This window comes from Xenopus laevis, chromosome 2L, assembly GCF_017654675.1.
Source record: "Xenopus laevis strain J_2021 chromosome 2L, Xenopus_laevis_v10.1, whole genome shotgun sequence".
Classification (NCBI taxonomy): Eukaryota; Metazoa; Chordata; class Amphibia; order Anura; family Pipidae; genus Xenopus; species Xenopus laevis.
Window position 1 is genome coordinate 186,884,517 of NC_054373.1, and position 16,006 is coordinate 186,900,522.

The window sequence follows — 16,006 nt, forward strand, 5'->3', positions numbered from 1 at the left end:
CAACAAGGCCCTTTCACTTTATTTGTAGTAAGGCATAGTTTGAGCCCAATTGTCTCCCCCACTTTCCTTCTGGTGTAACCACACACTTTTTTTTGCACAAGATCACTTTTTCAGATGAAGTGGACCTTAACTAGAGAAATACGGTTAGTGGGGGTGTACATAAGCCCTGTGCCTTAATATGAAATTACCTCAACCTTTATTGGGTGTTTATTTTGCCTTTAAATGACCATTTGCTTTTAAAACAAATCAACTTTGCAATTATAGAAATCCATTCAATTTTTATGTTGCAGATAAGAAGCCAGAAATTGAATCACCTGATGTTTCAAAACCTAACTCCATAGAACCAAAGCAAGGTAAGCCAATAGGCAGCCCAGGGAATCCAGATCCATTGAACCCTGACAAACATGCTATCGAGATCATGAAAGCACAGGATGAATCAATAACAAAAGTTCTAGATTGGTTAAGTAAAAGTTCTGAATCAGGTGACCGTGAACCAACTTTGTTGGAAAGTAAACCGGTCAACAACGAAAAGCTTGTACCCATTCATAAATGTGAAGAGGAAGTTGACCGTACAAGAGGTGAGGGAAATGTTGAATTGACCACCTTGGGAAATCTCGAAGACTTTCAACAAGTAGAAGACTGTATTCAGAATTCAACTGAAGGAACTACAAAACCACTGGTATTTGGAATAAGCAAAGGCGGTATTGGTAAAATCCAAAACCTTGTTAATTTTGCAGAATATTTAGAGAGCCCACAGAAAGAAGAAGCTATGTCTCCTGCAAGTCTTTCATCTCCAGTTCAAAAAGAGACTTTTTATATTGATGATAAAGCAGTACAACAAACCTTAGTGCCAGAGAACTTTAAGCCTATTCTTATTCAGGGCCAAGCCAGTGCAGATGAACAGTCACAATTTTTGGATAAGAATAGTACAGGAAAGTTAGAAAATTTTGAACCACTATCACCTATTTACTCTGGCTTACAAGAAACATTCAAGGATTTTCGTGTTTCTAGTTCAAAAGTAGCAGAACCACTATTGTTTGGCTATTCCAAAGGTGGCATTGGTAAAATGCAATGTCCAGTAGTTAATGAATTAGGTGAAATAGGCAATATTCAGAATGTAGAGAATACTGACTCTACTAATATAGAAAATCAAGTAACCTCAATTGTGGCTGAACAAACTAAAAATAAAATTCCAGAAAACGTTCTAACAAAAGGTTCTGGTCCCATTCTTCAGGAACAGCTCGTATCAGAGAATATGTCAGAGCCAAGCTCCTACCAGAGTGAAACTGACAATAATTCTCATAAACCAGGTCCTAAGATAAATGACTTCTGGACACAAGTTAGTGCCAAATATGTTCCTGAAACTATAAAGGCTGTTCACATTTATAGGCAGAATTCAAATGAAGCCACTGGAGAGTCACTTCATCTTGGGGAAGGAAAAAAGAAGCCATCCATTGAATTTGGTGAAAAGAAAGTGGAAGAACTTCCACAAGATGCTGAAGATACTGGCAACCAGGTAGATGACATTACACTAGCTAATTCCCAAGGTGAATCAGTTCAAGACTCTGGGTCAAAGATAAGTAATTTTGATCATAAGAGCATAAATGAGGTTAAGCTTTTCTGGGAAAAAGAAGAAAAGGAAACAAATGGCCAATCTGAAATTAAAAGACCTGTGTTAAAAGATGTTGAGGTCCTGGGGAGTCAAATTCATGTGAAAGAAAGTATAGCAGCTTTTAGTCAGAAAAGTAGTTCATTTGAAAATGATGAAGGCAACTCGGGCTTAGTACCCTTTAAAAAGGTAATACTGGATGAAGAACCCTTACCAAGCATTGATCAGCTGAAGACATTCTGGGAACAGGAAAGGAAGAAACTTGAAAACTTAGAGAGCAAGCCAAGAAATGAGGCAATAGAAAGCGAAACAGGCCAAAGTGAAATTAAAACCACTTTTGCTACACCCCCACTGAATTTTGATAAAATGGAGAAACGAAAGAAGTGTAGAAAGAGACATACCTTCCACTGCTTTTTTGAGAGTGATCTGGATTCCGCCCCAAAGCAGGACCACTTGGCTAGAGGTCTTTCATTGAACGATGGTGCAAATGGCATAGACAAAAAGTATAGTTCTGAAGCTTTTCAAAGTTTAAGAAGCTTCTGGGATGCAGGGAAAAACACTCAGGAGGACCATAATATGCACCCACCAATTGGAACAAACCTAGAACCACCAAATATCCAGGTTGCTCCAAGTAATGACCTACAGAATGGGCCAGACTCCATGGCTTTTCAAGATAAAAGTGGGCAAGTTTCTAATCTCCCAGATGAACAGTCATCTCTACCTTGTCAAATGGACTCAAATAAAACCGTTAGTATTTTAAACCAATCTCAAGCAGAGATAGGCATGGAGTATCCAAATATCCAAACAAATTATTCACATGAACCTGTTTCAGAAACCATTGTGAAAACTGTAGCTCCATCTAAAGTTGAGTTCCTCTTCAATGAAAGATTACAGAAACTACAGACAGAGATCGCTGAAGGAAATCTTGAAGTGCATCCCACTTGTGATAGTATTCCTCAGGAAAGCATAACGTCTGATCACTTTCCACAAGATGCAAAAATTATTGAAATGAGGAATCCGGATACTGAGATCCAAAAACGGAGTGAAAATCTTGTTCAGGACAGGTTTAAGAATAGTCCATTAAATGTTTTTGAAGAATCTGATAACATGTCCAATATGCCCACATCTGAAATCTTTACTTCCACAAAAGAACAAATTGAGGAAGGCATAAAAAGCCCTACAGGTTTACCTAACTCCGAATATTCAGAAACGATGCATGGAACAAACACACAGATGTTTATACCAAATAATAAAACTGGATATGAAGAGGATAGCACTACTATACTGGAAACTGATACGGCAAATAATACATCTCTGAAGGAAGATACAAGTTACCAGACTGAATGTTCAGCACCAGCTTCTGAGGAAAGCGCTTATGCCACCCAGGAGGAGTTTCTATCTTCTTCTGAAAGGGTTCCTCCAGAAGGAAAGTCATTTGATAATGAGTTGGAGAATAGCAGCAATGATCTGGAGAAATTTAATGAGAAAGATCCTCCTCAAGAAGTATATGAGGATGTAGAACAAACCTTTCTGAAAAGATCTCATGACTTGAAAACTAGTTTAGAAAAACTAGCCAGAGAGTCTCTATCACCTGCTGAGGGACAGTTGTTTCCTTCAAGTGATAAAGAAACTGTTTCATCTGTATCTTCTCAGCCTTTGGTGCCACTTAATTTTAAGGACAGTGTTCAAGGAAACCTTTCCATGCCAGAAAAGCAGAGTAAAAAGGAAATTATAGAGAAGATAGAAAATCCAGTCATTCGATCGAGACCTGCCTATACTAATTTTGATGCTGGACTGGCAAAGTTGTACAGAGAGTCACTTGATCTAGACACCTCAGCCTTGGATGCTTCGGCTGAAAATCCAGACAAAGTGGAAAACAACGTGCAAATTCCTAATGAATTTTTTCACACGAGTTTGTCTGCCCAGAATGCTCCTTTTATAAATGATCCAGAACTACACGACTCCGATCAGGCAACCCCAGAGGAAAGCATTTCTTCTGATTCTATGTATAGTGATGCCTTGGCAGAGGTAGTAGACAGTGTCAAGAGAACGACCATACAAAGTAGGGCATGGTTTGAGAACGATTTACAAACATCTCAAGAAGTAGCAAGTGATGCTGAAGATCTAATAGGAGGTAGCCACTCAAAGCCCTTTATTCAGACTGCCTCTATCACGCTCCGACTCAATAGATACAATAAGAATATGAATGTGCAAGAAGTCTATGCTGATAGTTCTACCAAAGGTGAGCCCGAGTTTTCAGAGTCCCAAGAGAAAGCCAGCACTGCTGGGGATGATCATAGAGAAGTGCATGCAGATGATGACACAGTTGATCAGGTCGTTAAGCAGAGTACACCCGTTAAAGAAAGAAACAGCTTATTGAGGAGGAGCACCTTGCAACTGTATCTCGAAGCACCCTATCGAAGAGACCTTTCTAAAAGTATTGATTTTGAGCTCACCGGAAACCTTAGCAACGAGGCGGACCATCCAAAATGTATGTTGTGATTCCTTGGTCATTTTATGTTCTTCTTTACAGAAATTCTGATTAAGGATTAAGGATTACAGGAGGCAAAATTGGGAAGTGCACTTAACCCGTACCTTGTATTGAAACATTGAGAGTGTTTCTAACCATGTTTTTTTTTTTTTGTGTTTAACTCATCATTTCAAAAGGATATCAAAATTAAGCTATTTTTTGCTGAGATTTAATATGTCTGTTGCCTGTGTATTGCGCAGTGCTCACGTGTTTTGTTTTATAACAGGAACTGAAGAGTCTGATCCGATTTTGAGGGCCCTGAAAAGGAGCAGTACTAAAACAGTTCCTCCCCTACCAGTGCAGGAGGTTCCCCTTGAGAAGTCAAGTGAGAATGTAGCATGTCTGCCATCCCTCATGGCTTGAAGCCCCTTATTAACCAGCTAACATGCTATAACCTATAACCCCATAACCTCTCACTAACCTATGAAACATCTGATATTTTCCTTAATACCAGTACGGATGTCACCAGAGCCATCGGATCTATTGATTTATATTTTTTGAAAATTCCATTTACAAAGCCCGTTACTCTGGTCACATTTGCATTAAATGCAGCTTTGCATGAAGGATTAAGAAAAAAAAAAAAGTTATTTCTTTTGGCCTTTTTGGTGACCATTCAAAATCTGAATATCTTCTCAATCATAAGTGTGTTCTCACTGAGCACTTTCCATTACGAAGCTCACAATTAACAGTAAGCAACCTGGATTCCTATATTCTATGCTGCTCATATAGATCAAGAAATAGAGAACAAAACTGAGGTACAGGTATGGGATCCATTATCCGGAAACCCATTATTCAGAAAAGACCATCTCCCGTAGACTCCATTTAATCCAAATTTTAAAAATGATTCCCTTTTTCTGTGTAATAATAAAAAAGTAACTTGTACTTGATCCCAACTAAGATATAATTAATCCTTATTGGAAGCAAAACCAGCCCATTGGGTTTATTTTAATGTTTTTATGGTTTTCTAGTAGACTTAAGGCATGAAGATCCAAATTCAAGAAAGATCTGTTATTCAGATAACCCCAGGTCCTGATCATTCTGGATAACAGGTTCCATAATTGTACTATAATGGCCATAAAAGTCGTTTTATGACCTTCCATCATTTTTTGTTAATGTTAGTGACATATTCTATTCAACTGTGTTGGTCTCTGTGGAACACGTCTGATTGAGAAAATATCCAGTCTGAAGTTCAAACTGCATGACTAAATGTTTAACTAAATGTTTTCTCTGTTTATTATAATTTTTTTTTAAATATAACACATAGTACGATATTAATGATACAAACTATACAAACAAAGTGCAATTCATTAAGTGGATATCACTTAGAAGGGTTCAGGGTAATAATGACTCAAGATGCTAGTGTTCTATTTCCCCAATGGTTTCTTATAGTAGTTGAGATCAAGAAGGTTGAAAATGTATAAAAATTTTTTTTTTTTTACAAAACTTGGCCAAACTAGACCCATGTCGAATCTAGGAATTGTTTGGTAAAGCTTGCAGTCACTATTTTTAATCCAGCTCTGCTTGCTTACAATTTAACTTCATACGCCCTTGAAATAAATTATATGTAGATATTACAAATTGCCTATGATTGGCAATGATGGGTTTATTTAATTTTACATGACTTTCTAGTAGTCTTAAGGCACGAAGATCCAAATTACAGAAAGATCCATTATCCGGAAAACCTCAGGCACTGGATAACCAGTCCCATACCTGTACAAAAGGCTTATTTTTCTGTAAGGAACAAGAACACCTATTTTTGTGACAGACTGACCCCTTTCATGGCAAGTTATAGCCACCTCGATGTTACAGGGGTATATTTATCAAAGAGTGAAGTTAATAGTGAAGTTCCGCCACTAGCGTGAAATTCCGCCACTCTCCATTCATTTCTATGGTATTTTTTTAGGCGTATTTATCAAAGGGTGAACTTTCACCCGTTGATAAATACGCCTTTCAAAATCCCATAGAAATGAATTGAGAGCTGCGGAATTTCACTCTAGTGGCGGAACTTCACTCTTTGATAAATTTACCCCATAATGTTGTGCCATTGTGTACAGGTTTGGGATCCATTATCATGACACCTGTTATCCAGAAAGCTTTGCATTAGGGGAAGGCCTTCTTCCATAGACTCCATTTAAGTAATTCACATTTTTAAAAATAGTTTCCCATTTCTGTGTAATAAGCTATTTTCAGTAGCTTGTACTTGATCCCAACTAAGATATAATTAATCCTTATTGGAGGTGAAACCAGCCTATTGGGTTTTTTAAGCAGACTTGAGGTATGGAGATCTAAATTAAGGAAAGATCGCTTATCTGGGAAACACGAGGTTCCGAGCATTCTGGATAACCGGTCCCAACCCTGTATTCTAACCATGCCTTTTTGTGCCAAAACTTTTTTTATTGGCACAGTATTATTATCCAAGATATTTGTGTAATATAAATAAGTTTTGCCATCAATGTGACCTTTATGGGCCACTATGTAACATTGTTGGTTATTTATCTTGTGATTTTGTCTGTGACAGTCTTAGGATAGTGCCACATGGGTTTGATTGTTAGCCTGTGGGTAAATCCAAAATCAGCCGATCCGCTGACCTGTGCCAACTCCTGTGTCTCCGCTCACTGGCACTGCATCGGCCTGGGACAGACACATGGAATAGATTTAGGTGCAGAAACATGAAATCTGCTCCGTGTATCTGAGCCCAGGCCAATGTAGTGCCAGTGAGCGGAGACACAAGAGAAGGCATTGCCGGCTGATATATGAACAATTGGTCTTTTTTGTCCATTTTTACCTATTGACTTTTACAGGAAAGTAACACTAAGAGTTTTTATAGCTGCAATAAAATGTAGTATTTACATTTCCATGTACAGTAAAACCCCATTGTTAAACACGGGGATTCTGCTTAAAGAGCTCTGCATCAACATTAAATATTAAATATCCTTGATCAGAGGCAATGCAGCTCTTTATAAATGACACTCTGTGGTTGTATTGTGCAGCACTCTTGGTCTGGCAGGATCATTTCCCATTATGTGCTGTATTTATTTTTTTATAGATTGCATGCCCCAGATAAAAGCGGTATTTGTAGCAATGTACAGGGAGCAGCTACAACTTGGGGGTGACCCTGAATCAGTGATGCAGGCTGATACATTAGATAGGTACAAGGAAGGGTCGGATGCGTTATTCACCAGTAGCTCCTCCCAGCAGACAGGAGGGAGCCAATGAGATTAGAGGAGGGAAAGGGGTGTTACAGGGAGAGCTGGGAAGTGAATCAGTGGTACAGGCTGATACATTAGATAGGTACAAGGAAGGGTCGGATGCTTTATTCACCAGTAGCTCCTCCCAGCAGACAGGAGGGAGCCAATGAGATTAGAGGAGGGAAAGGGGTGTTACAGGGAGAGCTGGGAAGTGAATCAGTGGTACAGGCTGATACATTAGATAGGTATAAGGAAGGGTCGGATGCTTTATTCACCAGTAGCTCCTCCCAGCAGACAGGAGGGAGCCAATGAGATTAGAGGAGGGAAAGGGGTGTTACAGGGAGAGCTGGGAAGTGAATCAGTGGTACAGGCTGATACATTAGATAGGTACAAGGAAGGGTCGGATGCTTTATTCACCAGTAGCTCCTCCCAGCAGACAGGAGGGAGCCAATGAGATTAGAGGAATGAAAGGGGTGTTACAGGGAGAGCTGGGAAGTGAATCAGGGGTACAGGCTGATACATTAGATAGGTATAAGAAGGGGTTGGATGGTGTTTAGCAAGTGAGGGAATACAGGGATATGGGAGATAGCTCATAGTACAAGTTGATCCAGGGACTGGTCCCATTGCCATTTTGGAGTCAGGAAGGAATTTTTCCCCCTCTGAGGCAAATTGGAGAGGCTTCAGACGGTGTTTTTTTTGCCTTCCTCTGGATCAACTGGCAGTTAGGCAGGTTAAAAAAAGTTAAAAGGTTGAACTCGATGGACGTGTGTCTTTTTTCAGCCTAACTTACTATGTTGCTATGCAAAGCTTTATGGTAGCACCACAGACATGTATTTTAGTGTTACTTTCCATCAAAATGAGATTGACCGATGAACTTCATTGTAAAATGACTTGTTCCACTGTTATTTATGATTTTTCATTTTCAGAATCCAGTTTCCCTATATAATGCTATTGTTAACCTCAGTTACTTGCAGAGGAGCTGATCAATTGCTTCACCTCCGTTGTTGCATCGTCCCATTCAACTGTTCAACTGTTGTGATGTTGATGGATTTTCCATTTTATTTTCTGTTTTAAACCAAAAGCATTTCTGTTAATAGTAGAGGGTCAGCTCATATATATTGTTTGGGTTCTGATGGCTGGGGATTGTACAGAACAATTTTTGGACAGGTTAGTGATTGTGACATCACTCCTGCTTGGCTTTGGCTGGGACTTGTGGGATGTTCATTACTATATAGCTGCCAATACCTGATAGTGGGTCTTTGAGCCTTGCTATGAGAAGGTTAAGTGCATGTCCCAATGCAGGAAGCCATTTATGTGTTTAATCCCCAAAACATTTCATTTCAGCATTTGTAAGGTAAGTTCAAAAATAGTATAGCTTATAGCAGGTGCATGTAATAAATGGCATTAATGTGGAAATAAAAGAACCCATAATAACTCAACAGTCGAGGTGGAAAGAAAGCTTGTGCATCTTGCCATGGGATCGAATATCTTACTGTAGATTTATTAAGGGTCGAATTGAAAATTTGAATTTTCATATTTTATATGGTCTAAACTCTCCAAATTAGAATTGTGAATTATCCAAACTAGATTGGAGTTCAAATTTTGAGCTTTATCACACTCTGGCCCTTTAAGATCTTGAATTCGACTATTCACCACCTAAAACCTGCCGAGTTCATGTATAAGTCAATAGGAGAGGTCCAGGGACCAATTTGGACTTTATTAGCCTTCCTGACATTTGAGGTTTTTTTTCGGAGAAAAAAAAACTCGAATCGAGTTTAGTCGAATTCAATTCAGGTTTGAGTTTTTTAAAATTTGACCGAGTTTTAGATATTTGTTTTTATATATAAATAACCCCCCAGTTGAATTTCGAATATATTCGAATTTAATAGAGTTTTAAAAACTCACATGAATTCGAAATTTGACCTTTAATAAATGTGCCTCCCCGTGTAGTAAGCCATCTATTGAACCTTGTCTTTGCTCATTTTTATTCCATTTACGTCCATTATTACATGCCACCCATAGAATATTCTGTAGCTTTAGTGAGAGACTCTCCTATTTAGTGTCCCTGAGAAGGAACCGTAAAGCTTACACTTATTGAACATGCGATGGCATTTATATGGGCCCATATGCACAAAAGCAGGAATAACCTGTAGTGAGTGTATTTGTGTGTTTGTGCAGTAATACATAGAACTGGTCCATCTACAATCTTTTGCCCTATTCAAATAAAGAGAGTTTTTGCATTCCAACATTCTAATTCTATGACATGCAATCCTTGGTTCAAACATGAAAGATTAACATAAAGATTAACATTAAATTAACAGAATGTGTAATGTGTCTGTGCTTCAGGGATGTTTGTCACCCATTTTAGCCAGTTTCTAAATTATAAAAATTTCCCCTCGATTGGGGTCTCAAGGATTATGTTTGAAGGTTAATGAGGGTAATATTTTTGCTACCCTGGGTACCCCTGGAACTATAGCAGGGTGACACCCCAATGTTTCTATATATCTGTAACCTTGTTATGAGCTAAGGGGGCCCAGTCTGAAGGTCAGTTAGGGGGAGATTTGGGGTGAGTGTTTATTTGTACCCTGGGTACCCCTGGAACTATAGCAGGGTGACACCCCAATGTTTCTATATATCTGTAACCTTGTTATGAGCTAAGGGAGCCCAGTCTGAAGGTCAGTTAGGGGGAGATTTGGGGTGAGTGCTTATTTGTACCCTGGGTACCCCTGGAACTATAGCAGGGTGACTGTTACCCCAATGTTTCTATATATCTGTAACCTTGTTATGAGCTAAGGGGGCCCAATCTGAAGGCCAGTTAGGGGGAGATTTGATGTGAGTGATTATTTGTGCCCTGGGTACCCCTGGAACTATAGCAGGGTGACTGTTACCCCAATGTTTCTATATATCTGTAACCTTGTTATGAGCTAAGGGGACCCAGCCTGAAGGTCAGTTAGGGGGAGATTTGGGGTGAGAGCTTATTTGTACCCTGGGTACCCCTGGAACTATAGCAGGGTGACTGTTACCCCAATGTTTCTATATATCTGTAACCTTGTTATGAGCTAAGGGGGCCCAGCCTGAAGGTCAGTTAGGGGGAGATTTGGGGTGAGTGCTTATTTGTACCCTGGGTACCCCTGGAACTATAGCAGGGTGAGACCCCAATGTTTCTATATATCTGTAACCTTGTTATGAGCTAAGGGGGCCCAGTCTGAAGGTCAGTTAGGGGGAGATTTGGGGTGAGTGCTTATTTGTACCCTGGGTACCCCTGGAACTATAGCAGGGTGACACCCCAATGTTTCTATATATCTGTAACCTTGTTATGAGCTAAGGGGCCCAGTCTGAAGGTCAGTTAGGGGGAGATTTGGGGTGAGTGCTTATTTGTACCCTGGGTACCCCTGGAACTATAGCAGGGTGACACCCCAATGTTTCTATATATCTGTAACCTTGTTATGAGCTAAGGGGGCCCAGTCTGAAGGTCAGTTAGGAGGAGATTTGGGGTGAGTCCAGGGGAACCCAGGGTACAAATAAGCAACTATAGCAGGGTGACTGTTACCCCAATGTTTCTATATATCTGTAACCTTGTTATGAGCTAAGGGGGCCCAGTCTGAAGGCCAGTTAGGGAGGGATTTGAAGTTAATGTATATTAGTAGCTCTTGGTACCTCTGGCTATACTGTAGAAGGGTAAAATTTCTCATGACACTCCTGCATTGAAAGTCAAGTAAGTGGCCAAGTCACAAGACGCACATTCTTTCATTGCTCTGCAAATAGACCTTAGAATTTAGTTCCTTAATGGGAGGAATAGTATAAGCTAAAGGGAAAAAAACTAGGATACAATTCATTCCATATTCCTTACTGTAGTATTCTCCAATCTCTCTAAATGTTGCATGACCTTTCATAACTACTCTGGTTTAAAGCTTTCCTGCTCCTTTTAGTAAGAAGGCAATAAATGCTTTTAAAGTTGTGTTCTGTGTTACATAATTACATGGCTGCCAACTCAAAACCATTGTTTCTTTTGTACCTTCTTCTCTAAATAGACCAAGACAACGGTATTATTCCAAAGGAGGATAAGGACCCTATGTATGAAGAGGGTAAATTCTGGCTTTTCTCATTTGGAGTCCATTCTTTCATATTTATTAATCATTTTCAATGACTTTACATGGTATATTTTGGTATATCAAGTACAATTATTTTTTAGGTACCGTATATACTCGAGTATAAGCAGAGTTTTTCAGCCCCCAAAATATGCTGAAAAACTCTACCTCGGCTTATACTTGGATCAAGCGCAAAAACAGTCCCCGGCGTCCAAGAATAGTCGCCGGCGTCCAAGAATAGTCGCCGGCGTCCAAGAATATTCGCCGGCATCCAAAAACGAGATGCCGGCACCTCCAATGGGAGCAGAAACCCTCAATTTTTTTGATTGAAACTTACCAGTAGCTGCTGCATTTCTCACCCTAGGCTTATACTCGAGTCAATAAGCTTTCCCAGTTTTTGGAGGTAAAGTTAGGTACAGTACCTCGGCTTATACTCGGGACGGCTTATACTCGAGTATATACAGTATATATTTGAAATTATGATATTAAAAGGAGGTGTTTTGTTTTAAAACTAAAAGTAGCCAAATGAGTAGGGCAACTTTCTATCCATTAATGAAAACCTTTTACATTGAACCCTACCCCTTTATGTAATAAAAGGCACTAAGTTTGCCCAGGAGTAGTGATGGTCGTGAGATCGCAATGAATTTCCGCATTTTGCCACAGGTGAATAAATTTGCTCACCCATTGACTTTAATCCAATTGGACAAAATAGGCCTGCGCCACATTGTCGTTGGCATCAATTTTGACGCCGGCATCAAAATACGTGTTTTGTGATTTTTTTTTTCAACATTTTTCTGAAAATTCTCGAATTTTTCGGTGAAGCAAAACGGGACAAATTTGCCCTTCACTACCCAGGAGCAGTAACCAATAACAACCAATAATATGTGTGCTTTTAAACAGGTAAATGCTACATGCTGATTGGTTGCTATGGGTTACTGGGCCTGGGCAAATTTAGTGCCTCTTTAGTACATAACCCTGTAAATGTATTAAGTTTGTATGATTAAAAGAGCCCTGAAATGTTGTAAAAATAAATATTTATATAAATGTAGTGATGGGCGAATTTATTCGCCAGGCGCGAATTCACGGTGAATTTGCGCGTTTCGCTGCCAGCAAATAAATTCGCGAAACGCCCGCGAAAATTCGCGGCAAAAATTCGCCGGCGTCAAAAAAATTTTCTTAGAAAAAACGGACGCCGGCGCCAAAAACGAGACGCCAGCGCCGTTTCGTGAATTTTTCGCCATTTCGCGAAATTCGCAAATTTTTCGGCGAAGCGAAACGGCGCAAATTCGCCCATCACTATATAAATGTGTTTGAATAAAGCTTGTAATAGTTACTGTCTTTTATATATTGAAATTCTGCTTGTGATTAGTCCGTGTAGATGAACATGTGCCGGAGAGAAGTAATTTTTCTGATCCGGAGAAATTAAAGCGACTGAGCCAATCGGTGCCGTCCTTCCTCAATGACGATGTAAGTCTTCTGGGGGTGAAGGTGTTGGCCCTTTGTTTCAGGAGGTGATCAAAACAATTAAACAATGTGGTTCAAGTACTCAAGGGGGCCCATTTACTAATGTTCGTATTTAAGGGGTAGTTCACCCCCCCTTAGTATATTTTAGAATGGCTAATTCTCAGCAACTTCTCAATTGGTCTTCATTATTTATTTTTTAGAAATTTTTAATTATTTACCTTCTTCTTCTGGCTCTCTCCAGTTTTGAAATGGTCACAGGCCCCACCTAAAATCAAATGCTCAGCAGGGCTACTAATATATTGTTATTGCTGCTTGTTATTCCTCATCTTTCTATTCAGGCCTCTCCTATTCTTATACCAGTCTCTTGTTCACATCAATATATGGTCGCTAGGGTAACTTGGATCCTAGCAACCAAATTGCTAAAATTGCAAACTGGAGAGCTGCTGAATAAAAAACTAAACTCAAAGACCACAAATAAAAAAACATGAAAACCAATTACAAATTGTCTCAGAATATCACTCTCTACATCATAATAAAAGTCAATTCAAAGGTGACCAACCCTTTAATCGTTTTACCAAATCATATTTTTAGCTTCAAAAAGTTTTTTTTCTTATTGCTCTAAGCCGCACATTTTTGTGGTTTAGAGCAAAATCGTGTGCTTTACTAAGCATTCCAAAAAAAAAACGCAATGCAAAAGTTCACCATCTGAAACTTGTCGAGTTCATATAGAAGTCAATGCCTTATGCAATTGCACTATTTCTCTTTAATTCTGGGTTTTAGAGGTTTTCAGGTTCTTTGGCACCAGTACTTACACAAACAAATTAGGAATTAGAGGTTTTTGTTGTCTTATTCAGATAATTCTGTTTTTTTTCATGGTTGGGAAAACCCCTAAAACCACTAAAATAAGAATATTGATAAATGGGCCTCTAGAACTGGCATTTACTGTCTCCAGGAGGATTTTTGCCACACCCCAGATATCCCCAACCATGACTCCGGCTCTGCCCGACCAGTATATAAATCTGGGATTTCTCCATACCTTTCTTTTAAATTGCTGCTAGGAACAATGTTGGGGTGGGGAATTCCAGGAAAAACCTACAACACAGCAACTTTGTGTTCATAACATTCATCTTTACCCTTCATTAGTGCTACTTCTTGTACACACAGGTTCTACTTGTTGCAAAAAGATTCCCATTATTAGAAGGGATCATGGAGACCCAATTTTAAATTCTGGGCAAAACATTCCGAATCCATGCTATAGAATATATATTCCGAATCCATGCTATAGAATATATATTCCGAATCCATGCTATAGAATATATATTCCGAATCCATGCTATAGCATTATGTTACTACAATTCATGTTTCTGATTTGTACAATTAAACCTTTTCCCTTTTGTCCTGTTGATGTTCAGTGCAGAATGTATATTAACATTGTTGTCTAAAATCGACTAAAATCTTACATGGTTTTGCTTAGTTTCATATTTTAACATAGTTTTAACTATATATCATTATTGGCGTATGAATATGAAAAAGGAACTAACAGTTTCCAGAACAGTCACACTCTTTATATATGTCCTGTACTGTCCGTGCCCCCCACATATAAACCTATTTATATTTCCTAAGACCCTTTATAAGTGGGGTTGCCCTTTCGTTGTGTAGAAGTTGCAATTTCTTTATGTAGAGACCATAAAAGTACAAGGACAGACCTTATTGTGAACACAGAAAAATACTTGTTTGCTCACCCGTAATCCTCTTAATTCAGGACTATTTAGTACCAATGTACTTTTTATATGAACATTTTTAAAAGCCCCATTTAAACTGTAAGCATAAATTATGAAAAATGTAACCTTTAAAGGACCACATATCCACTGTACTGCCAACTTGAGTCTTTTATTTTAAATGAAGCCTTAGATATTATAGATTGGTAGTTTGACCCAGAAAGCCCTACAAATTGAAACTTGTTTCCAAATAAGTGCAGATTACTTGGGCTTATACGTTGAGGGCTTTTTCAATTATGGGTGTGACTGGCACTAGGGCAGCGTAACACGTGGAGAGATTAGCCAGTGACAAATCGCTTCTTCTTCGGGCGACTAATCTCCCTGAATTGCCTTCCCGCCGGCTAAAATCAAAATCGCCGGCACAATGACACTTGGAGCGATTTGTTTGCCGAAGTTGCGGTTTCCTTGTGAGGCAAATTAGCGTAGCGCTCAGAGTGCCATCCCACCACCGATGTAGATTCTAGCCGGCGGGAAGGCAGTTCGGGGAGATTAGTCGCCCGAAGTAGAGGCGATTTGTCTCTAGGAGACTAAATCCCCACGTGTGTCTCTGCCCTTAAGCTGCTCCTAAACTTTTTGGGCAGCAGATAAGTCAAACAACTCCCAACGTACACTGCTACACAACACTAGGGATGTAGCGAACCGCCGAGTATGTGTTCGCGAACGCCGTTCGCGAACACCGGCAAAAAATGCGAACAGTTCGCGAACTGTTCGCGAACTTCGAACATCCGAAAATCGTTCGATTCGAACGATCGAAGGATTTTAATCGTTCGATCGAACGAAAATCGTTCAATTTTAGCGTTTGAATGGTCGAACGATTTTGACGCGAACGCCTATTGGCGAACGTCGCGCGACGTTCGGGAACTTGCGGCGGACGCGAACAGTCGAAGTTCGTGCGAACTAGTTCGCCGGCGAACTAGTTCGCCGGCGAACAGTTCGCTACATCCCTACACAACACAAGACAAGTGTTGGACACATAACATTTCACAGCAGAATGTATGGCTTTTATGTTTAACAACTGCAGGCATTTGGAGCATCTCCACGTTAGGCTAAACTACTACTCCCTGCACCCAGCTGAGGGAATGTTAGGAGTGCTAGTTCAGCAAATGCTGGAGGTACATTAGGTGCCCATGTCTAAACTGTACCAGAATAACGATTTGAACGCAATTTCAATGTATAACTTTTGTGTATTAACATGCCGTGTGACTTGTATGTACGATGTCTTGTAGACTGATGGCAGAGAGACAGATTCAGCATCAGAAAACAGTTTTCAGCTTGGCAGACACAAGAAGAGCCCCAGTTCTCTAACCAATCTAAGCGGCTCCTCTGGCATGGCCTCCTTATCTTCTGTA

The 16,006-nt window shown here is 39.6% G+C and overlaps 1 protein-coding gene across 9 annotated transcripts in view; it reads left to right on the top strand.

The window, feature by feature from the left end:
• Window positions 1-16,006, top strand: part of sytl2.L (synaptotagmin like 2 L homeolog) — a 62,574-nt gene that overhangs the window by 39,772 nt on the left and 6,796 nt on the right. For 4 of the 9 annotated variants that reach the window (XM_018247853.2, XM_018247857.2, XM_041582848.1 and 1 more), the window contains 4 exons: window positions 291-4,100; window positions 11,359-11,412; window positions 12,785-12,882; window positions 15,884-16,003. In XM_018247853.2, the coding sequence (XP_018103342.1) occupies window positions 291-4,100; window positions 11,359-11,412; window positions 12,785-12,882; window positions 15,884-16,003 (4,082 nt within the window). Of the gene's footprint in view, window positions 1-290; window positions 4,101-4,365; window positions 4,471-11,358; window positions 11,413-12,784; window positions 12,883-15,883; window positions 16,004-16,006 lie in introns of those variants that run through there. The other 5 variants (XM_018247858.2, XM_018247859.2, XM_041582849.1 and 2 more) reach the window with 3 other exon arrangements.